This window comes from Loxodonta africana, chromosome 3 (genome assembly GCF_030014295.1).
Source record: "Loxodonta africana isolate mLoxAfr1 chromosome 3, mLoxAfr1.hap2, whole genome shotgun sequence".
In the NCBI taxonomy this organism is placed as follows: Eukaryota; Metazoa; Chordata; class Mammalia; order Proboscidea; family Elephantidae; genus Loxodonta; species Loxodonta africana.
Genome location: NC_087344.1, coordinates 80600104 through 80624866, shown reverse-complemented (window position 1 = coordinate 80624866; position 24763 = coordinate 80600104). Strand labels below are relative to the sequence as shown.

The window sequence follows — 24763 nt, the reverse complement described above, 5'->3', positions numbered from 1 at the left end:
TATGTGCTCCCTAAATATTTGTTGAATAAATGATATTCCTTAATTTCATCTTCACAATAGCCTTTTGAGGAAGGCATTATTACTATACCCATTTTGCAGCCGGGGAGACTGGGGCTCAGGGAGGTTAAGTAATTTGAAATGAGCGATGGACCCAAGGCTATTTGCTGGATAAGCAAATGAATAATGAACTGAATCAACAAACTAACAGAAGACTGTATTTACATACTTATAATGCCTTTGGCCTTGACCTCACAGTCACATCCCAAGTCCTGCCTGTGGACATTAGCTGCTGAATGTAAGCACTCCTCTCCGGTGCTTCTAGAGGCTCTGAGCAAAGAGGCTGACCATAGAGGCTCAAAAAAGAAGCCATGACCCAGTAAGCACCGGAACACTTTGATGAAGCCTGACCTGACCTGCTCAGCCTGGTTCACTGGGTGGTTCCTGGTCCACTGGGGGTAATTCAGCCTTGCAGACAGGGTCATCTGGAAAGACCAGGGCCTTCATAGTCTATGAAATAGAAAAGTAAAAATGCAAGAATGCTTAAAAGCAGACAGACACACATACACTGAGTTCTTATGTTAAAAAAAAAAAAAAAAACTTGCTAGGTCTGATTTATTCTCCCTGCTCTGTTTTTTTTTTTTTTCTCTGCAGAGGAGACTCAATGTTATTGGCAAAGGTACAAAAAAGTCTTGGTGAGGCAGCAGCAACAGGCCTCCCATGGGCCACGTCTACATCACATTTATTCCTTTATCCTGTGGCTCAACCAACTGTTCTATTTGTTTTTTATTTCAGGCATCAAAAGTATCTTCCTCTCAAGGCCAAATCCCATCCATTCTTCAAGACTTGGTTCCAATTCTGCCCATTTGTGCATTCTTTTATTTTATTTTTTTATTATTATTAATAAGCACCTGTTTTGTGCCAACTCTGGGAATACAGATGACCTCAGGCACCTCAAACTGGACAAAAGAAAACTCTTGGTTCTCCCCCAAATCTGCTGCTCCTTCAGGGTTCCCATCTCAGTAAAATTGCCAGTATTCATCCAGGTGCCCAAAGCCAAAATCTTAGCATCATTCTTGTTCTTCTTTCTCATAGCCCACATGGAACCAATCAGCAGATCTTGTTGGCCTTCCTTTCCAGACCACATCCTGAATCCTACTCTTCTCACTTCCTCCATCACTACCACCCTGCGCAGGCCACTATCATCTCTCACCTGGGCCACTGCAACAGCCTTCTAACTGGTCCCTGCCTACACTCTCGTCACCTCCAATCCATTCTCCGAACAGCAGCCAGAATGACATTTCTGAAAAGCAAGTCTGATGAATTCCCTGTCCTATTTAAAACTCTTGAAAAGTTTCCTTTACCCTCACCATAAACCCCCAGTGTCTGGCCCCTTCCAAGGCCCCAAGTGACTTGGCGCTGCCCACTTTCTTCCCCAACCTGCCCACCTTACTGTGCTCCCTCAGCTGCTCACTGGGCTCCAGCCACATTGGCCTTTGCTCTGTTTTTCAAAAATGCTGTTTGAAGGAACTATGCTTCCTCCTGCTGCAAGGCGGGCACTGTTATGTGTTCTCAGTGCTCTCCACGCTTCCTTCTCAGAGCATCTACAAGAGTTTGTAATTACATTTGTTTGTGAGATTTCCTTGACCGTGTCTGTCTTCCCACTAGACTAAGTTCTCTAAGGGTGGTAGTGGTGGTTGTGTTAGTTGCCGTCGAGTTGGCCCCAGTCCTGGTGATCTCACGTACAACGGAATGAAACGCTGCTTGCAGGGATGATTGGTTGCATTGGTTGTGTACTGGTTTTCATTGGATGATTTTTGGAAATACATCACCAGGCCTTTCTTCCTAGTCCATCTTAGTCTGGAAGATCTGCTGAAACCTGTTCAGCATCATAGCAGCACACAAGCCTCCACTGACAGGTGGGTGGTGGCTGTGCATAGAGGTAAACCAGTTGCCATGGAGTCAGACTCTGCCTCATGGCGACCCCATGTGTGTCAGAGTAGGACTGTGCTCCACAGAGTTTTCAATGGCTGATTTTTTTGAAAGTAGATTGCCAGGCCTTTCTTCCTAGTAGCCTCTGAATGGACTCAAGCCACCATCCTTTTGGCTAGCAGCCGAATGTGTTAACAGTTTGCACCACTTAGGGACCCTGTGCAGGTATGTGGTTTCATCAACTTCGAATTCCCTCACCTTATACAATGCCTGGCTCATTGTGAGTGCTCAATAAACATTCCTGGAATATTGCTTGTGAAAAGAATGGATAAATTAAGCCAGATGAGTTGTAGTTTGTATAGTAAAGCATTCAGGCTCTGGAGTCAGACAGACCCACGTTCAAATTCAGGTTCTGCTCACTTCCTAGCTGTATGACTTGGAGTGAGTTAGTTAACTTCTCTGAACTGTAGAGTCTTTTACTGCAGAAGGACATAATAATATAAGCTACTATACAGGACTATTGGGTGATTTAAATTTTAACAATGCAGGTAAAGTGATTGTCATATTTAAGTGCTTAGTAATGCTAACAGGTGTTATTACAGCACATAGTAAGTATATACCATATGTTTGTTGAATTTCAATTTTTAGGAACATACAGGAGCTCAGACAGGGGCAGCTGCAGAGCAGAATTTCCTAAAAACATGGAGCCAGAGAGAGAGGGCTCTGGCTACCCCTGGAGAAGACTCTGGGACACAAAGTCTTTGGGGGAGACCGAGGAGAACCCCAGTTCTTCGGGCCAAAAACCTCCCCCCAGGCTCAAAGTCCAGCCTAAGTCCTGGGTGACCATTTTTATTGTTGTTGTTGGTCCTTGGTAAATCTCCACGTGAGCCATTCCTGGGGTTGGTGTGGGCGATGGAGAGGAGAGCAACTCATTAGAGAGAGGGTGGAGTTTGGCTGTGGTCCTTGCAAATCCCTTCTTACTTGAGGATGGAGGATGGGAAGTCCCTCTTGGACCTGCCTAGGCTGTGTGCTCTGGGTGGGAGCAAAAGGAAGGGCTTGTGAGGACTGGGAGTGGAGGTCTCAGCTCTAATTTCTCTGACAACCACATTTATTTCTCACCTCAGTGCCATGTAAAATACCTCCCCTTTCATCCATTTAGCAAACATTTATTGAGTCAGACTCAAACACTTGGGGTCAGACTCTAAGCTGGGAGGCAAGAATGTTATAGTCCTTTGCCCTCAAGAAGTTCACAGTCCAGTAGAGGAGACAGATGAATAAAACCATAATTATAATGCCAATTTGCATTTCATTTCTGCACTGGAGCTTGGCTAATTTTCTTGGTATTTTTTACCATGATCTTAGTATTTGAACAGATGAAGAACAAGACTAATAATTTCAGCACAGTGCTATGGTTACTAAGCCAACAACACAAGTGGACTTAAGACTGGCTGGCAGAGGGTGGGGGAAGAGGGTGCTGACGACTTGACCTTGGATGAGAAGGTGTTGGTCAGGTGTGCCAGGAAGAAGGAATGACATATACAACCATAGCATGGTGTGTTTCTCTACCATTGACATGTGATTATGAAAAAAATGCAGGCCAGTGGTAGAAAAACTAGAAGATGTGTTTACAATAGAAACAAAGCATCACTATCCAGGAGAAATCACTGCTACCATTCTGATGTAGATCCTTGCCAGTGCTTCTCAAATTTTAAAATGCTCACACAAATACCCTAAGGAACTGTCAAAATACAGATTCTAATTCAGTAGGTCTGAGGTGGGGCCTAAGGGGCCCCGGTGGGACAGTGGTTAAGCACCAAGCTACTAGCAGAAAGGTCAGCTGTTTGAACCCACCGGCCACTCTGTGGGAGAAAGATGGGGCAATCTGCTTCCGTAAAGATTACAGCCTTGGAAACCCTATGAGGCAGTTCTGCTCTGTCTTGCATGGTCACTATGAGTCGGCACCGGCTTTGGTTTTGGGGTGGGGCCTGAGGTTCTGTGTTTCTAAAAGGCTCCCAGGTGATGGAGAGACTGATGGTCTCTGGATTCACTTCAAGGTTGCAGATTACATATGTATCATGTGAGGGCGTTCGTATCATTTCCAATTTTCCAGTATTATAAATAATGCTGCAGTGAATATCTTTGGCCACACATTTTTAAGTTATCTAATTGTTTCCTTCGTATAAATGCCTAAAAGTATATTGCTGGGTCAAAATAAGGCTTTTGATAGATGTCAAAAATTTTCCTCAAAAAGGTAGAACCCGTTCACATCCCCACCAGCACAAATGAGTGCCCAATTCCCCATCTCAGTTCAGACATATTATCAGGAGGGATCAGTCCCTGGAGGACATCATGCTTGGTAAAATAGAGGGTCAGCAAAAAAGAGGAAGACCCTCAACAAAACGGATTGACACAGTGGCTGCAACAATGGGCTCAAACAGCAATGATTGTGAGGATGGTTCAGGACCAGGCAGTGTTTCATTCTGTTCTGCATAGGGTTGCTATGAGTTGGAGCCAACCTGATGGCACCTAACAACAGCTTTTGCCAATTTGGTAGTCAAAACAATGGTATCTCATTGCTGTTTCAATTTGCACTTCTTTGGTTCTGAATGTCAAAGAATACGAATATTGTTTGTATTTTCATCAGAATTTGTATTTCTTCTTTTGTAAATTGCCTGTTTTTGTCCATGCCCATTTTTCTATTAGGTGTTTCTTTTGTTCTGACTAATTTAAAAGAAATCATATACTGGGAATTTAACTCTTTGATTGTTACAAATATTTAGCATGGTGTGTTTAAGGAACCACACGTTCCTGAGTGGTCCAAATGGTTAACACACTAGGCTGCTAACCAAAAGGTTGGAGGTTAGAGCTCAACCAGAGGCAACTCAGAAGAAAGGCCTGGCAATCTACTTCTGAAAAATCAGCCAATGAAAACCCTGCGGAGCACAGTTCTACTCTGACACACATGGGGTCGTTATGAGTAAGAATCTACTTGATGGCAACTGTTTTTTTGTTTGTGTTTGTTTTTGTCTTTAATTGGGGTAAAGGGCTCAAGGAGAGATGGGACAAGTGCCTAAGGCTGGAAAGACCAGCATGAAGTACTAGCCTTTCACTATTGGGGAACCACAGAGGGTCAGAACCAAACCAAAACAAAACAAACCCATTGCCGTTGAGTGGATTCTGACTCATAGCAACCCTATAGGACAGAGTAGAACTGCCCCATAGGGTTTCCAAGGAGTGGCTGATGGATTTGAATAGCAGACCTTTTGGTTAGCAGCCAAACTACTTGCACCACCAAGAAGCATTCTTGAATTACAATGCAGCTCGCTCTCTGGAAACTAGTACGGTTGCGCAGAACAAAGAGCATTTCCTCTTTCAGCAGGGCTGGGTGAACACAGGTTACTTTTGATAAGTGAAGCCAAATTTTAAGCTTCCTTTAGACTCCAGTCAGCTTTTCTTTACGTTAACAGGCACTCTTCAGATACGTTATCGCCAATTTATTTGAGTTACAACAAAAATCTGCAGTCAAACTTGAGGGGAGGAGAATTCTCCAAAAATAATCTGATGTCCGTTTGGAAGAAAAACTGAGAAATAGTACTAATTAACTTTGAAAAAGTAAAAAGATAATGATGGGGACTAGGTAATAAAACAAAGCAATGAAAGTTAAATTACTAGTTCTGGCCCAGACTAGACGGATAGATGGATGAAACAGACTCGACGATCCAGAAGTATACTCTACATATAATAACTGTGTATGCGGTCAAAAGGAGGGATTACAAACCAGTGGAGGGAGAAAGATGTCTTAACGAAGGGTTATTTAGAAAAAAAATCAATGTAGACACTCACATCACCATATACCAAAATATTTTTGAAAATAAGAATTCCAAAAGATAGTAATGACTGATGGAGAAATCAGAGCTGAGAAAACCACAGCCCAAGATACCAAAGGCAAGGATTGTTCTTCCTGAGAGAGGCCTAAGCAGGTTTTAAGGCCAGCATCTACAAATAAAGATATTACAGTGAGCCATGGGAAAATATCAGGGAAATTTGACAAAGACACACATTAGAAAAGCCTCAACAGTTGTCATACAACCCTCCTCTTTCAACACAACTGGTTAATACAGAACTAGAAACTGTCTTTAAAGAGTTCTTGGAAAAATTGTTTTTGGATAAGGAAGCCCACACCACGTAAACTTAAAATTGAGTGTGAGTGTAAAAGAAAGATACTTTCAGACGTGCAAGAATTAAAAAATTTATAATCCTATGTGAAAAAAACTACTTGAGGGAGTACTCCATCAAAATGAAAAAGAACCCAAGAAAGAAACGTGCTATATCAGAAACGGTGGCAGTAGAGTATGATCCAGAAAAAAAAAAAAAAAAGTGAAGGAAATTAAGAAACAATTAGAATAGGACTTGTTTGAAATTGATGCTTTAAAGATTTTTCATAAACATAAAATGCTGTTTATTGGTTTTCCATTTTTGGAATAAAAAACTGAATCATTTATAGAACAATGAAATTGCAGAAAATGATAGGTAGAGATGGGAGGAGAGGGAATGAGGTAAGTGAGCTAATTTCCTCATTCTTCATAAAGAGGAGTCAATAGATCACCTAAAGGTGATAAATCAAGAAACAGGCATTTAAATATACTGTTCAAAGTCATGAGGGCAAGCTCCAGAAGAATTAAAAGTAATAACGCATCTAACAAAATCAGGAAATAGAGAAGGGAGGTCATGTAAATTGACTAAAATCCCACACATCTTATACCCAGGAGTCAACAGATGCTGTCTGCTAAGGGGTGACTTACTGTTTAAAGATAGGATACCTACCAACCACCCAAAGAAAACTAAAACCAGAAAACTAATTCCAGGGAATAAAACTGGAGTTGAAGAGAGAAGGGAGAAAAGTTTACCTTTTATTTTGTACCCTTCAAGACTGTTTGAATTATTTTATCTACTTAATCATGTGCACCCATTCTTCTTAATAAAAAAGCTGTATTAATAATCACTTTAAAAATTATGGTACATTCATAACAGAATAGTATGCAGCACTCTCATGGAAAGAAGTCCTCAAGATACTTAAATAAAAAGGGCAATTTGCAAAAAGTTATGAATAATATGATTCTGGTGTATAAAATTTTATATACATGTTTTCATATTAATTGAAACTGTCTGAAAGGATATCCACTAAACTGTTAAGAGCGACTCCCTCCAGGGATTTGGGGACAGGGGAAAATGGGGGACTTTACCATTTTATCCTATTTGGAAGGTTTTGCTTATTTTTAATAATAATGAAGTATTATACAATTATTTGCCTTTTGTGCAACTGAAATGATATTAACTCTTAACATAAAATTTGAAAAATTATGGAAAAAACTACCCATCCTTCACAAACCCTTTGATGTATTTCTTTCCAAATATTTTTCCTATGCATCTGACTCTACTTCTAGCTATAGGCAAGAAGCTGATCTTGAGGAGGTCACCTGACTTCTTACCAGTTGCTGTTGAGTTGATTCCAACTCATGGCGACCCCACGTGTGTCAGAGTAGAACTGTGCTCCATAGGGTTTTCAATGGCTGATTTTTCTGAAGGAGCTTGCCAGGTTTTTCTTCTGAGGAGCCTCTGGGGGGACTTGAACTTCCAGCCTTTTGGTTAGCAGCTAAGCATGTTTGCACCACCCAGGGACTCCATTCCATGTTTCAATTAATGGCAACTTTATCCTTCCAATTGCTCAGGCCAAAAACTGTAGGGACAACTGTGGGTTCTTCCTATCATCCAATCCATTAGCAAATCCCATCAGCTCTGCCTTCGTGGTATGATTGGAATCTGGCCACTTCTCATCACACCTGATTTCTGCCACAGTTCTTCCAGTGGCCTGGCCACTGGCCCCCACTGCCTCGGATTTCATTCTCGACTCTCACCCCCTTGCTCAGTGTCACAGCTTCACCATCTCAGCTCCAACACAGCAGGCCCAGTCCCGCCTCAGGCCTTTGCTACAGCTGCTGTCTCTGCCTGGAATGCTCCTCTCAAAGATGTTTAGGGGAAACCCATCACCAGCTTCAAGTCTTCCCTCAAATCCCATCTTTTCAATGAGGCTTCCCCTGACTTCCCTAAAAAATATCAAACCTTCCCCACATGCCTGATCCCTCTTATTGCACTTTTTTCCCCTAAAAACACTTATCGCCTTTCAGCAAACTGTATATGCACTTGTTTATTTTTCTTATGTGTCATCTGTTTCTTCCTGCTCGAGTATTAATGCCACAAGGACAGAAATCCTTGTTCAGTGACTGATGTATTCCAAGCACCCAGCATGGTGACTGGCACACAGCAAACGCTCACTAAGCATTTGTTGGATGAATGGATGAGTCCTCATTTTCTCATCCATAGAATAGGACCCACCTCACATGTTGTTGTGAGGACTACATGAAATAACGTATTTCTAATAACTAACATAGCAGGGTCACCTGACTTCACTTAGGGTGGCAAAGGATGGCTTCTGAAGGAAATATTTCAGCTGAGGCCTGAAAAAAAAAGCAGGGGTTAGAAGCTAGAGTTGCTAAGATGCTGAACAGGTTTCAATAGAGCTTCTAGACTAAGATGGACCAGGAAGAAAGGCCTGGCAATCTACTTCCAAAAATCAGCCAATGAAAAAGGATCACAATGTTTCACCCTGCAATCACGGAGATGGCATGGGACAGGGCGGGGCAGCGTTTCATTACGTTTTGAATGGGGTTGCCCAAAGTCAGAGGGCTGACTTGATGGCAGCTGATAACAGGGAAAAAAAAAAAAAAAAAACAGCTAGAGAGGTGGGGGAGAATATTCCAGAATGTGGGAAGGCCTGGAGCTGAGACAGGATGGTAAGGCAGGTACAAAACTGAAAGAATTGATTTTGTCATGGCTGGAGGTCAGGGCTGAGGGATGAAGAGGAGAGATGAGGCTGCAGAAGTCTGGCGAGGCCAGGTCCTCAGAATCCTAGAAACCCATGAAGGTGCTCAGGCTGACTGCAAGGGCTTGGCAGGGGTCTCATCTGGGCAGTGACATGGTCACCTCTGCCCTGTTAGGAAGCATCACTCTGGCTGCTGTGTTGAGAATGGGTGGGAGGGGGCAAGACTGGGGTCAAGGAACAGTTACAAGGCTTGGCCGTAGCCCAGGCAACAGAGAGGGTGGCCTGGGTTAGAGCATCAGAAAAGTAGAGAATGGGAAGAGGCATGTGAGAGGGGAGGCAGAAAGAGCAGGTTTGGAGATTAGTTCAACGTGGAGGTGAGGTAGGAAAAGACGACCCACAGGGAACCAGGATGGATGGGATGCCAGGCATTGTGATATATTCAAGGGGGCCCTGGAAGAGTGGGTTTGGGGGCAGGGAGTGCGGTGGGGGTGAGAGGAAAGGGGCGGCTGGGCTGACTAGAGTAGTGGAAAGGGGAGGGACACTGGAGCAGATGAGTGGGTGTGGGCCTCAGCTCTGCCCTTACCTGCCCCTGTAGTCTTTGACAAGTTAACACGTAAAAGCCTGTTTCCCTATTTGGGAGGTAGGAAAGCATCCTCTCTGCTGGGTTGTGAGGATTACTGAGAATGTCCATAAAGCACTTAGCAATTCCTAATGGTGTTTTTAAACTGAAAATCGGATATTTATCCCTCACTGGAAAATGTTTAATGGCTCTTTTTCATTTGCAACCAATTATTCAAAATTAATACTATCAAGAATAATGCAATGATGGTGTTTTCAAAACAAATAGAAATATACCAGACACTGAACTAGGTGCTGGGATGCAAAGTGGGAGGAGACCCAGTGCCAGGCCTGATCACTCACAGCCCCCCAAGGAGACAGTTGCTAATACAACTGGAGATGGTGGGGGCCGGGACAGAGGCAGGCAGAGAATGCTGCAGAGAGGCACCATGCCAGCCAGGGACACTTGCATCCCTTTCACAATCACTTAAACTCCTTAGCTGCTTGACCTGGCTCCTCCAAGCCACCTTTCTAGCCCCCTGTCTCACCACTCCGGTCTTCCTGTGCCGCTTATAGTTTGTTTTTTTTTTTAAACTGTTCCATACTTCTAAGTCTTTGTTCACGCTGTTTTCTCCATAGGATATGCCTTTCCCCCTTTGATAACCAGCCACTACTCAATCCATGAAACACTCATTCTCAGTTTATCACCACCTCTGGGAAGCGCTCCCTGGTCTGAGGGCCAAGTGTGCCTCAGTGCACCCACTGCACCTGTCAGACTGTCATGATACTCCAGTGTGGTGACTGCTGATTTATGTAGTATTTCTCTTCCCTACTTGTTCTGGGTCCTTGGGTGTAAAGACCTGGGTCTCGTTCACCTATTTCCTGAAGTTCCATATTTTGACAACCTATTTTTTTTTTTTTGGTAGGACTTGTCTGTGGAGAGGCCACAGGGCTCAGTTAGCTGATATTGCTGTGTCCAGGAGTCAGATGGCCACAGTTTTTGGTGTCTAGTATCCACACTGCAAACGTTATGAGTCCTTTCCTGCCACATAAACCAGACTCCATCAGCCTGAGACTGGAAGAACTAGATGGTGCCTGGCTACCACCAATGACTGCCCTGACAGGGAACACAACAGACAGTCCCTGATGGAGGGGGAGAAAAGTGGGGTACAGAACTCAAATTCTAGTAAAAAGACCAGACTTGATGGTCTGAGACTGGAGGGACCCCAGAGGACATGGTCCTCTGACTCTGTTTGCCCAGAACTAAAACCATTCCTGAAGCTAACTCTTCAGACAATGATTAGACTCGACTGTAAGACACAAAATGATACTGGTAAAGAGTGTGCTTCCTGGCTTAAGTACATACATGAGACTAAATGGGCAGCTCCTGTCTGGAGGCGAGATGAGAAGGCAGAAAGGTACAGGAACTGGTTGAATGGACATCAGAAATACAGGGTGGAGAGGAGTGTGCTGTCACATTGTAGGGAGAGCAATTAGGGTCACATAACAAATGTGTAAGTTTTTGTATGAGAAACCGGCTTGAATTGTAAGCTTTCACTTAAATCACGATAACAACTAACCAACGTCCACCGTCACAGCATCCATTACTGCAGCAGAGGGGTGCAGGGTGAGATAACAGCCATCCCTTCTTTAGAGCAGGGGCAGGGAGGAGGTGACAGGAAAGGGAGAATGAAGCTGGGGGAGGGGCACTGCCCAGACATGGCTCCATTCTGACAGTAAGTAGCCATGCCAGGAGCCTGCCCTGTCACAAACAGGACCCAAGGGCCCAAGGCAGGGAGGGGAGAGGGTCCTATAGCTTCACAGCCTCTCTCTCCTTAAAAAACCCAGTGCCAACGAGTCAATTCCAACTCATGTCGGCCCCATATGTTTGAGTAGAACTGTGCTCCATAGTGTTTTCAATGGCTGATTTTTTGGAAGTAGATCACTAGGTCTTTCTTCCAAGGTGCCTCTTGGTAGACTTATACCTTTCAGTTAGCAGCCAAGTGCTTAACTGCCTGCACCACCAGGGACTCTCACTCTTATTTTGTTGGGTGTCATTTAGTCGATTCCGACTCATAAAGACCCCATGTGACAGAGTAGAACTGCTTCACAGGGTTTTCTTGGTTGTAATCTTTAAAGAAGCAAATTGCCAGGTCTTTCTCCCTTGGAACTGCTGGGTTCAAACCGCCAGCCTTTGGGTTAGCAGCTGAGCACTTAACTGTTGCACTACCAGGGCTCCTTACTCTCTCTTTGAGGAGCAGGAAATCCTTAGAACCAACCCATCCCTAGCTACTGACTTCTAGAGCCCAGACTGATTCAGAAAGAGCTGAGACAGAGGCCCAGTTTGTAAGAAATCTGATTATTCAAATTTATTACCATCAAGAATTATGCAATGATGCTGTAGTTTTTCTTAACAAATAGAAAACAGACTGTGTACAACAGTGAACTCTACAGCACTAGCATCCACAAGGTAAAAATGAGTGTTTCATCCAACATTACCAACCCTGGATTGTTGATCTTGACTCACCCCAGCTAGATTCGGGGATGTCTGCATCACACCCCTTGGCTACAACAGCTATGCATCCTTCCCCGCCCCCACTTACCTACCTAGATAGTGCTGCCCAGAGGAAGAGGCCCTCTCCCTGCCCCTCAGCAAGCCAAGATAATAGGGATTGATTATAGTACCATTAAGAGAAGTCCAGTAGTCTTGCCACATTGGTTTACGAGGGCATCTCAAAGGAGTGGAAAAGAGTGATTCTCAGGGGCTTTGGAAACAGCTACAAACCAGGGAGGGAAGTCATCTGGCCCCAGCTCTGAGGACAGACATGTGCTACCAGGCCCACTGGCCTGGACCGGAAGGGCTAGCCATGCCCCTGCTGGGCCCTGAGGTGCACAGGGTGTGGCACACCCCAATCTGTGCCAATTGCCTGGGCCGTGCCGCCAGGCCCTCAGCCTCCAAACACCACACCGTAGTACTGCAATACTGGGGAGAAAAGCAAGGCTGTGCAGCCCTGAGGGCAGAACCCCAGCAGCTGGGGCCTCCCCAGACCCCCGTCTCAGGGGTTTGAAGCAGAGGCCAGGGGATGACTCTTTTTTTTTTGTATGCTTTTTGTTTTTTTTTTTTGTTGTTGTTTTTGCTTTTTTTAACCTTTGCAAGCATGATGGTGATGAGGCCCACCTTGACGGGCTCCCCCAGACACCTCTCTGGTTCTGGGCTGTGAATGTCGTACACACACGAGAATAGACAACTGGGAGTGAGTGTTTCCTATGTCTTCCCCACCCACCACTGTCTGTGGGGCCTAAAAAAGGCTCTGAAAGAAAAACAAAACAAAATTAGAAAAAAAAAAAAAGGTGTGTTTCCCTGCATTTGGATGAAATGGGATCTTCTCAGAAGGGCTGGAAGAGCAGTGGAACAGCGTGGCCTCCTGGGCCCACAGCAGTAGCCTCTGCTCAGGCCACGGCCCACACCAACAGCGTTTTCTGTCCTTTACCAGTAAGGGCCGTACAAAAAGAGGATCCACAGTGAACTCAAAAAAGAAAACAAACAACAAACAAAAGCCCCAACCCCTACAGTGGCCCATTCTGCAGTTAAGGATTTGCAAAAGGAAAAATCAGAGGGAAGAGGTTGGAATTCCTCAGTCTGCCCCATCCCCACCCCATGAGAAGAAGCATGAGAAACGTGGCAGCGGAACAGAGAGCTTGAAGCAGGCTCCGGGCGGTCCGGTGGATTGTGGCGGACACAGCGCTGCCTGGGGCCTGCCGCCTGCCGCCTGCCGCCCACTGCCCCAGGGGTTCTAGGCTCTCCATTTGGTGTGGCAATGGTCCTGAAATGCTGTGATCCCAGTGGACTGTGCTTTGCCAGCGACAGCATCCGTGCAGGAGGGCTGGACGATGGTCGGTATGGCTCAGAGGAGCTGGTCCCCTCCAGAGCCCCCAGGTGGGGGTGGCGGAGGAGAGGGGAGCAGTAGTTACGTTGCATAGTGGTCAAAGCTGCCGAGGTACTCCAGGGCCGCACGGTAGCACAGCTGGTACTGGTCCTGCCGGGATGCGGGGGTAGGGGCTGGTCAGTGTGGGCAGCACCAGTAGGCACACCCGCCCCACTCTGCGGAGGGCATCCAGAATGCAGCCAAGAGCAGGTGCTGGATCCAGACAACTACCCTGAGGGAGGCTGAAGGAACCTCAGAAGGCTCATCTCTCTTCCTTACCTTCCTAGGCCCCTGTAGCTACCTACCTTCCCTTGCCACCCCAATCACATCCATCTGTGTAATATTTTATTGTCATCTCTCCTTCCTAGCCTAGTGCCAGGCACGCCAGTCAGAACTGGTGCTCAACCCAGAGCTGCTGAATGAATGGATGCCTCTTGCTCATCTCTGCCCTGAGCACCTGTGAAATGTCAGCAGCCTGAGTGAACGCATGTCCCTACGTTTGTCTAACTGCAGCAGGCAGCCTGGGGTAGCAGAGGGCTCCAGCAAGGCCTGTGTACCTCTGTCTGCACCATGGCAGGCCGCTGTGTGCGCAGGGTCTTCACGGTCTGGAACATGTCGACCACGCCCTCGTAGCGCATCCGCTCCAGGACGATGCTCAGAGTGACGAACACCCCGGTGCGGCCCACGCCAGCACTGCTCAAGGACAGGGCTGGGTCAGGAGTCCTGCCCACCTCGGGAAGTGGGTCTGCTAGCCCCTCAGGCCCAACCACTCCAGCCCGGCTTGGGGACAGCCCCACCTGCAGTGCACTGTGATGGGCCCATCCTGCCCGAACTGCTCCTTGGTTTTGTGCACCTGTCCGATGAAGTCGATGAAGCCCTCGCCTGTCTTGGGCACACCCTGCTCTGGCCAGTCTGTGAACTGGAACTGCCGGATAGTCCTTGACTGTCCATCCTGGGAGAGGTAGGTGGGAGAAAGGGTTAGGGGTAGTGCCTGAGGCTGCGCCTCACCAGGCCAGTCTGGAGTCATACAATGACTGCCACACACCCGTTGAGTTGTACACTCGAGGGCACCCGGAAAATGTGCTCATACCCCGCACCCGACTCAGGTTCCTGTGGCCTGAGCTAAGGCACCATGCAGGCAGCCCCAGGCCCAATGTGTGCTCAAGCCATTTCACACTTGGGTGTGCAAACATACACTGTCCTGCCAACACTCACCCGGGCGTCCGTGACCTTGAACTCACGCAGGATATACTGTGGCATGTTGTACTCAGCCATTGGGTCAACCACAAAGTACTGGTAGCGAGCGGAGCGCTCTGCTGGCCAGTACTGGTGGCACTTCTCCTGTGGACAGAAGGCCCGGCCACCATGTTCAGGTGTGGAGGTGGGGTGGGCTCCAGGTTTCAGAGAATTCTAGAATAGGGTGTCTCAGGTGGTGACAGTGGGGTCTGTGGCTATGCTGCTGGGAGGCTGGGAGACTAATGAAAAGGGATCTCTACCAAGGGTGGCTGGTGTTCCTCTAGGGTGGGGGCTTTCCTGGCTAATGACAGGGCCCCTCCTGGGGAGGGCGTGGGCTTACCCTGCCCATCTCCCGCAACTTGGTCAGCATGACGATGATGGTGGAATTGTGCTCCCACAGCATACGCCAGAAGTCTTCAGTGCTCTCTGCCAGAGGCCCCTGTGTGGCTATGTAGGCCTTCTGCTGTCTGGGGGTTGACACAAGACTGGACATGCTGGGGCTGCTGCTGCCCACAGTCTCTCCCCTAAGACTGCCCGATCGCCCCTCCTCCAGGAAGCCCAACTCTGGTCTTCCGAACTAGCCCGATTCCACTGACCCCCCAGCCAGCCAGGCACAGGCCTGGGTACCTATGGGGTGTGGCAGGCAGTCACAAGCATGCTGACCTGTAGCCATCCAAGAAGCTGGCATTGATGTAGTCAGAGCCCTCCACACCACGGATGGGCTGCAGACACACTCGGGTCAGCTCATATGGCATAATGTTCACTAGGCGGTTCTTGAACTTGTTGCAGGGCAGGTTGGCACTGATGAAGCGGGACGTGTGGGCCTTGGAGCTGGCCAACAGCTGGTGAGAGGGAGGGGCTGGTCAGGCCTAGCTGCCTGGGGGATCATTCCATGACCCAGTCCAGGCCCCTGGAGCCCAGCCAGGCCCTTCCCAGATCCCCACCTTGAACTCGAGCTCCATAGCAGTAACACTCTCCCCGGGAGGCACTTGGCCCAGCTTCTGGATGTGGGCATAGAGGTTGCGAGCAGGCACCTCCGTGTGCCCACACGTGGCGGCCTCCAGCAGCGCCTCGTGGATGAACACGTACTGGTCCTCTGTCTGCACCATGTAGTTCCGCTGCGATCGCATGCACGTCACATGGCCGTAGATGTCCACTGTCTTCTCATGTTTCATCCGCTCCAACATGGCGTCAATAACGATGAAGCAGCCTGTGCGGCCCACGCCCGCGCTGCAGGACACGGGCTCGGCTTGTGCACAGGTCCACCCAACCCACCCACCCCCTCTGGGAGCACTGTACCCCTCACCTGCAGTGCACCACCATGGGCCCTGCGTCTAGTGGGTTGCAGGCCTTGACCCGCCGCAGGAAGGCCAGAATGGGGGTTGGGTACTCGGGGACCCCATGGTCTGGCCAGGCCATGAACTGGAACTGGCGCAGCTCCCGCTTCTCACTGGAGCCACTCTGGGGGGAAAGGTGGAGAGAGACGGTGTAACTAGGAGCCTGTCTGCTACAGGCTAAGGCCACAATGACATGACCTCTGAGGCCAGACTCACTGCCCTCTGATGGACTCAGAAACGACATGAGGCAGCTTGAAGGAGCTTGTACCATACTTTCCACCCAAGCCAGAGGCCACCCACACTGACTCACACACCTCCAAGCCACTGATACTCCAACACACGGGGTTCCCACTTTCCACATTCAGGCCCCTGCCCTTACATGCCCAGGGTGTGAGCACTGTGCGGGGAATGGTGTACCTTGTGGAGTGCGAAAGTGCGCACGGTGTAGGTGGCTAGCTCCACTGTGTCCAGCAGGGTCACCTGAATGAGACCACAGGTCTCAGCGCCACGAACTGGCCAGTACTGATCACACTTCACCTGCAGATGGACAAGCAGGGCAGGGTTGGGGGTGATGACATTTAGAGGGTATGAAACGGCTCGGTTGGAAAGTGACCCAGGGGCAGAAGCAGGTGGGGAGGTGTAGTCTGCCTCGCTGCAAGGCCCCAGCCCTGAACTCCCAGATTCACTGTTTCCCCTCCCCTGCAACAGGCCACATCAGGTCCTTGTGCTATGTCCCCACCCCTCACCCTAGCTGGTGGAATCAGGGCCGTAATTGAAAATTATTTATTCATGACCGGATCACACCAGGCACATTTTCTGCCAAATTTACCCATAATGTTTAAGCGCCATTTTCAAGCTCTGTAAATTTTACGTTCCAGTCAATGCTTTGCAGTGCAAAAACAGATAACAGCAGCTCTTTCCACTAATTAACTTAGGAGACGTGTTAGTGTCCCAGGAACACAGCAGCATCTGGGGAACATGTGAACATCCCAGGTACATGCCAGCAACTGGGGAACATATTAACATTCCTGGAAAATGACAGCATCTGGCAAATCATATTACCGCCCTAGGAGTCCACTAGCATCAGGGGAACACGCTAACATCCCAGCAATACCCCAGTATCTGGGGAACATACTAATAGCGCAGAAATATTAAAGTATCTGGGGAACATGCTAGTACCCCAGGAACATTCCAGTATTTGAGGAACATGCTAACATCCTAGCAATACCTCAGTATCTGGGGATCATGCTAATAGCCCAGAAACATTACAATATCTGGGGAACATACTAGTACCCCAGGAACACTCCAATATCTGAGGAACACACTAATACCCCAGGAACACGCCAGTATCTGAGAAACATGCTAATATCCCAGGAATATTCCAGTGTCTGGGGAATATGCTAATACTGCAGCAACACTCCAGCATCTGGGGAACATGCTAATACTCCAGAAATACTCCAGTATCTGAGGAACGTGGAAATAACCTAATATCTAGGGAACATACTAATACCCCTGGAAAACGGATTTGGGGGATACCCTAAGGAATCTCTTTCCCCGGGGACAGAAGAGGTGCTCAAAGTCAGCTGGAGGATGAGTATCTCCCAGCCTGCCTCCTAGCAGGGCCCTTCAGGCTTACCCGGGACTTCTCCTCCAGCCGTGTCATCATGACCACAGTGGCCGTGCGCTGTTCCCACACCATCCGCCAGAAGTCACCCATGGTCTCGGGCAGTGGCCCCTGTGTGGCAATGTAGGCATTCTGCTTGCGGTAGCCATCGATGTAGTTTGCATTGATGTAGTCACTCCCGGGGACACCTGTGGGTGAGAAGGGACATGGGAATGCATTATCCCAAGGCTCCCAGCTCAGCTAATCACCCCTCAGTACTGCCCTGGGACTTGCAGGTCTTCCCTGCAGGACAAAATGCTGCCTCAGCCAGCAAGGGGGACGAGAGCAAGGAGATGTCTCACCATCGATGGAGGTGAGGATGACTCGAGAGTGGTCGTAGGCAATGACATTTGCGTAGCGGTTTTTGGGCTTGTTCACCTCCAGGTTGGAATTCTCCCACGTGAACTGTTGTCCAGGGTCAATGGACTGCAGCGGATGAAAGGGGCAGGTGACGTGGGGTCAGAGTCACAGTCTACATACTTCCCCTGGGGGGACCCAGCCTTCCAGGCGGTGCTCACACCCTACCTTGGCCCCTCAGGCTACAGCCAGCCTGTCCCTGGTGCTGGTCAGGAGCGACCACCACCCCCCTGGCCAGTCGTGGGGCTCAGAGGCTGCCACACCTCGGACCACTGCCTATCCAGAAGGTGATGGACCATAGACTCCTTGACCATAGTACCAAATCCCCTTCCCAGTAAAGTGGTCTGGGGTGAGGCGGAGGCAGGAAAAGGTCCCTCAAGCCTTATACCCATCTAATGAAACAAAAGCATGAAACAAGGTGGAAGCAATGGCAGGCAGCTCTGCAGCCCCAGACACTGAGAAGGCTCTAGACATCATTGTTCCACCTTGCCCAGCATGCCTCTAACCTCCTTCCTGGCTGTCCCTTCTCTGTCTCCTCCCCTTTCACCCGCCCCTCCCACGCAGGACACAGAGCTCCCCCAGGGCTCATTCCAGGGCCCTCTTCTCTCCTCACTCCACAGCCTTCCCGGGGTGAGGGCGCTTGTTCTCAGGACTCTTAAATCCATATGCTGGAGCTGCCCAGAACCCAGCTGCACCCCAGAGTTCTCCGAGCTCCAGATCTGAATACCCGACAGCCACTTGGACACCTCCACCTGGAGGTCCACAGATCCTCCAATCTCAACCCTTTCAAAGCTGAGTTCATCAGCTCCCCCCTCCTCTCCTGCTGGGACTCCATCTCAGTGAACCGCACCACTGTCCGTCCACCCAGAAGGCCAAGGCAGAACCTACAAGTTCTTAATAACCCCTCTGTGCCCCAGAATGTCCACAGGCCATGCACCCAGCGAGAGGGGCTTTGTTAGAGACACAAGTGAAAAAGTAGAGACCCCATCATCTCAGAACATGTGCAATGTCTGCCTCATTCACCGCTGTTTCTCAGCTCCTTGCACAGGCCCCCCCCCTCAGTAGGTGACTGATGGACAGATAACTGGACACCACTCAGCTTCCCCTACCTGCTGTCACTGCCTGGTCCAGGCCACCCCAACTCAGAGCTACCATCTCCCTGCCTCTTTCCTCTTGCCCCACTTTGATCCATTCTTTGTCCGACAGCCAGAACAACCCTTCTAAAATGGAGACCTGAATATCAATTTCCTGCTTAAATGTCTTCTGTGACTCTTCATCGCCTCAGTTAAGAATAATGACAATAGCTAAGTCTTAGCAAGAACTTACTGTGTACCTGGCTCTGCTCTAAGCTTTTTGCATGTATTTCCTCATTTAATCCTCATATGAGATAGGTGCTATTGTCATCCTCATTTTACAGATGGATACAACCTAAAGTTTGCAGCATAGCACAGTGTCCTTGTATCTGGGTTCCAGTCTCATTACTTTCCAGAGGACCAGTGTCACTGACTCCATGAGACCCACCAGCACACCCCACCTCTCCTCCTGCTTCAGTGCCACCAGCCTTCCTCTTTCACGTATCGTCATAGCAGCATATTCCATGTCTACCTGTGTGTCTCCTCACCAACACGCCAGGGGTGGAGGTGACATTTGGCTCCATAACCCCAGCACCCAGCCAGCACTGGATATAACACATGGTCAAATGTGTGTGGATGACAACAGTAAAGATGATACAGCAACAGGATCTTGGCATGGGAAAGGCCACGGGAGGCCTAGGTGGTTTCTTGGAGGAAGAGGGTGCCATACGGGTAGCTCAGAGCGAAGAACTGGGTAGAATATGGAAGGGGGAATGCTGGGAATGAAGGTTGCCAGGAGCCTAGACGATGAAGCACGGTGCAGAGGCCTGCAGGCTACAGCAGTTTGTCTGAAGGATGGGCAGGCATGGTAGATAGGACTGAGTGAGTCCGGGCGGAAGACCGTGGAAGGCCTTCCCTGCCAGATGAAGAGCTGAAGGAAGGGAGCCCAACTTGCAAGCCTCGTTACCCCTGTAGCACGGCCTTCTGCAAAGCAAGGCCCCGGGGGGGCTCTACAGCTGGAGGCAGCATGGTCTCCTCGTGGCAGACATGGTCATCAATTTGCCTGCCAAGCTCAATTTCCTTTTGGGCTGGAACTTACCTGGCTCATAGCCCTTCCTTGGAAGGGGAATTCTGGCTCCCAGTGATGCGTCCCCCAAACACAGCTGAGGGTGGACATTTGACTAGAAGAGGAGCAACCAACCCATCAGTCGTCCATGCACGGATTACCCATGGAGGGGAAGCCTGTGCTTCCACGGCGGTGGACAAGGCAGAGATTATCCCACATGCCCTTCTGACAGGACGGGGTCTCTGCTTTATCACCTCCTTCTCTAACAAAGCTCTTCCTTAGCCTGGTGGGTGGCCTGGGGTTATCTGAGTCATGCTATGGGTAGGATGGAAGCCCTCAGAGCCCAGGCCGAAGAAGCACAGCTCTGAAGTTGAGCCCAGACTGGCAACAGTCAAGGCCAGAGAGGTGAGCATGTGGCAGGGCCTGAGCCTGGCCCTCCACTCATGGGGTCCCATGACTCCCCATCTCTATAATGCCTGAACTACAATCTGAGTACACAGATGAACATATGAATGTACAGGCCATAAAGCATTAGGCAGACCTGGGTTTGAGTCCTGGCTCCACCAGTCATTATCCGTTTGACTTTGGGCAAATCACTTCCCTTCTCTGAGCGTCAGCCTTCTCATCTGTAAGATGGGATCATAACAGTGCCCACTTCACAGGGCTATAGGGGAGCCAGATGATGCATGCCAAGCACCTTGCTCAGTGCTGGCTGAGTCAGCTCCTGATAAATGCCAGGTATTACAGCTATTATTATTGATCTGTGTCTGTCACTCTGTGTCTGTGCCTCTGTTAACTTCTAGGCATGTGTCTGAGTGTCCAGAACCAGGGCACTGAGCCTCTCAAAACACCTCCTGAGGCGGCCACCAGAGGGTGCCCAGAGGGGCCCCACTTAGGCCCAGCACCTGAGGAGTTCAGTTCCCAGCTGGATCTGGCCACTGCTAACCCCTCCTCTTTGTGTTCTGCGGAAGCCCAGACACCCCATCAACAGCTGGGACCTGATGAGTTCCTAGACCTGAGACAAGGCAGAAGCTGGCATGGGGCTAGACCAGGCCAGGCCATTGCAGGGATGGGGACATCTCACCTCATACTCCTGGGAGAACTTGAGGCCATCGTTGGCTTTGAGGCGCTCGATGTTGTCTGCCAGGTCAGTGATGGGGATAGGTGGGTGGTCTCGCATACCTGGGGAGGGTAGGGCACACATGGACAGAGTCAGTGGGCACGGTTAGTGTGAAGCTGAAGGGGGGGTAGCAGAGCCAGCCCCAATGGATGTATGTGCACATGTGAACACGTGTGACCATGGAGCACTGGTGGCATGGAGACAGCAGCACATGCGGCGATGGGTGGCGGAGCACACAGTGGCTGGCAGGTGGGGAGCAGACAGAGGGAAGTGTGTGTGTTGTGAGCATGTGACAAGGACTAGGTCCAGGACACGGTGCTGAGTGGGGGCACCAGGGTCCGCCTGGCAGGCGTAGCTCAACAAGGGTGAGAGGCTTTTTCCCTCCCAGACCAAGGCCAGATGGGATCTGACCTCCTGTCACTCTGGGTTGGGGGGTGGTGGGCCTTTTCAGCCTGCACCCACCCACTGGCCTGGCCTGTGCGTAGCCCTCCTGCTCCTCACTGGCGCCAGTGGTCATGCTAGAGACTTGATAAAATCATGGTCCCAGGCCCTGCAGGTGTGGATGGAGTCTTCATGACAGTAGATGCCATGGCAGAGAAACAGAGAGAACAGACAGCAAAAGGGAAGTGAGAGACAGACAAGAGGACAGGAGGCACAAAGAAAGATATGTCAGGTTGAGACCGGAGGTGACAGAGGCAAAGAGACTAAGATAGGGGCCAGCAGGAGAGAAAACCGACAGGAGTGGAGGAAGCAAGATGGGGAGAAAGGAGGTCAGAGAAAGAAAACATAAGGAGACAGTGAGAAGAGGGGAGAAGACGTCAAGGACGCAGGGAGGCCGGGGGTAAAAGAAGTAGAGAAGTGGAAACAGACACAGAGGCCAAAGTATTCCCCAAACACGGGAACTTTGAAAACTAACTTGAGATATTCGGGCAACTGGGGGCACTGGAACCTGCAGAGAAAAAACAAAAACAAAACAAAATACGACGGGGCAAGAGAAGAGAGCTTGTTAACCTTTTTTGGTTATGTCACCATCAGACACAGTGTGTGTGGGGGGCGGGGGAGTTAAGCAGGGAAGAGGGCTGAGAAGGCTCAGGAGGCGCTGGCAGGAGGAAGGGGAATTATAAGGGGCCGGGGGCTACAGGGCAAGTCCTTATCCACCAGCCCTGTCTGCCTCCCAAATAACACGGCTGGACTGCTCCCCGCTCCCGCCCGGAGGGAGTGCTCCCATCCCCACCGGGCCTGTGTATGGCAGAAAATGAAGTCCAAACCAAGCCTTGTGGCCTCTGGTATCAAATCTGGCCTTGGCCATTTTAGAATGATTTGGTAAAGAGAAAGTAATTTCTTCCAAGTGGTAATTTCTTCCAAATTAATCACCATAAGGGATATACATGTGCTAACTGTACTATTCTTTTAGCTTTTCGTGGGTTTGAAAAGTTTAAGAATAAAATTTACATTATAAAAGAAAAAAATGTTTGCTCAACTTAAAAATAAGAAAGAAGCCCTCTGACTGGGAGAGCCCTGCCATGCCGACTGCCCCTCCCTCTGACCCCTCTGTCCCTGGTTCACTAAATACTCTGGTGATAGCTGGCAGGTGTGTCCTCTGCCAAGTGCTGCCGTCACCTGGGCTGTCCATGGCCACCGTGATGCCTCTCCCTGCCAGCAGCCTCTGAGTTCTTTCATCTCTGACCCTGGGCCACAGCGTCCTGTCTGCCTTCCCCATTCCTCCCTTGTTCCACACGTGGCCTTTACCAGCACTGAAGGCCTGCTATCCACCATCCCTTGTTTTCCTGCCCAATCACTGCTGTCCTTCCTCCCATGTCTTCACCTCTTTCCCATCCATCCTGAACACTAGGATTTACCACCAATCCATCCAACTCTGTCTCCCCCTGCCCCCAAGCACAGAGATTCAAGGTCTTTTCCCTGGGCCCTAACGCTGCTCGGCACCCACACTCAGGCCACTGCTTTTCTCAGCTGCTTTAACCACATCTTTCTCAGCCCAGGAAAACCTGGGGCCAACAACCCCATCCACCTCCCATCCCACCCTGGCCTAGAATGCAGAGGAGAGACATCCCTAATTGTCCCCCAGCCGAGGTTCAATCACACCCTACACCCAGTTCTCTGGATCCCAGCTTCCCAGGTCATTGCTCCACCAGCCAGTATCCCCATCCCTGCACCTTGGATGCCCCCTGACCACTGTCCATAAACAATTTCCACCTTGGAAAAAAGAAAGCACCTTTCTTGATCCCTTGCTCCTCTCCCCTCTTGCTGTGCACCTGCCCGTCATGTCCGTCAGGCTCTGGCCCCTGAAAGAGGCATCACGCCTCCACCTGCCAGACGCTCTGCCCCAGACTCACCACCACTCCCTCTCCAAGGTCCTCAGCAGCCTACCACCCGCCAATGCCAATGTCTTTCTGCGGTCTCCCCGCCGTCTAAACCGCTGGCTCATGTGGCTGTCCCCTGACCTCTGCATCAGGGACTCCACCGCACTCCTCTTCTCTCTCTCCAGCTGCTCCTTCTTAATCTTCCTGACTATTCTTCATTCATTCCTCTTTAAAGTACCACCTCCTTCCCTGGCATTCCCCAGCCTCTTCTCCTCTCACCCTTGCCCCCTCCCTGGGAAAGCCCGTCTACTTTTGGGCTTTGACCACCACCTCACCACGGCGCCTCCCACACTGTGGTTTTGGCCAGGTTGTCGGTACAGACCTCCCGACCCACGGACCCCCATCTTTGCACCTCAGGACCCATGTCAGGTCCTCCCACCCCGTCACTGGGCCAGCGACCACATGGCATCCTTGTGTCCCCCTACTTCCTCACCTCCCCCTGCTGACCAAGCCTCTTTAATGTTTTGAGTCTGACCTTCCCTCCATCCCCACACTACCATCCCTGTCCAGGTTCTCGGTGGCCTTCTAAATAGTTCTCTGCCCCAATTCTTCACACAGAAACCACAGTGGTATTTCTCAAATTCTGCCCGTGTCATTCTCTTGCCAAAAACTCTTCAGTGCCTCCCTGTTACTCTCAGGATAGAGCCCAAACCCTCAGCCTGGCACACAAGGCCCTCTGTAGCTGGACCTTTGCCTAACCCTCCAGTATCATCTCCTGCCTCTCAATATCCTTCCAGCCCCCAACTCCGATGCTACAGAAACACCAATACTTGTAATCTGATGCACACGTAATGCCTCTGAGCTTCTGTACATGCTCTTTCCACCAAAGGAAGCTCCCTTTCGCCTCCTCTTTGCCTGGCCAGTGCCCACAAGGCTCAGCATCCCCTCCAGAAGAAGGCTTCTCTGCCCCCAAGTCCCCACCATCCCAGTGCTTTCACTTCTCACAGATCTGATCATGCTGGGTTGTGACTGCCGGCTAGGTCTGCCTGGCTCTTGCTCTCTTGCTCACTCTTTCTCTTAGGACGCTTGCCCTTGGAACTCAGTCACCATGTTGTGAGGAAGCTCAAACCACATGAAGAAGCTCCCAGCTGATTCTAGCATCAGCCACCAGACACGTGAATAAACAAGCCTTTAGAATTCAGGAGTTGGCAAACTTTTCCCATAAAGGACTAGACAGTCAATATTTCAGGCTTTGCAGACATAGTCTCTGTTGCATCTACGTCACCTTGCCTTCATA

General features: G+C 49.6%; 1 protein-coding gene across 1 annotated transcript in view; it reads right to left on the bottom strand.

The window, feature by feature from the left end:
* Nucleotides 1-11358: 11358 nt before the first annotated feature.
* The window catches only part of PTPRF (protein tyrosine phosphatase receptor type F), a 78084-nt gene continuing 64679 nt past the window's right edge, over nt 11359-24763 (bottom strand). Inside the window, exons 20-31 of the mRNA XM_064281843.1 lie at nt 21110-21207; nt 17832-17955; nt 17503-17678; nt 16284-16403; nt 15836-15990; nt 15474-15759; nt 15193-15371; nt 14870-14996; nt 14509-14634; nt 14091-14245; nt 13851-13986; nt 11359-13404 (exon numbers count right to left, since the gene is read on the bottom strand). Coding sequence (XP_064137913.1) covers nt 13336-13404; nt 13851-13986; nt 14091-14245; nt 14509-14634; nt 14870-14996; nt 15193-15371; nt 15474-15759; nt 15836-15990; nt 16284-16403; nt 17503-17678; nt 17832-17955; nt 21110-21207 — 1751 coding nt within the window. The 3' untranslated portion in view covers nt 11359-13335. The remainder of the gene's footprint in view (nt 13405-13850; nt 13987-14090; nt 14246-14508; nt 14635-14869; nt 14997-15192; nt 15372-15473; nt 15760-15835; nt 15991-16283; nt 16404-17502; nt 17679-17831; nt 17956-21109; nt 21208-24763) is intronic.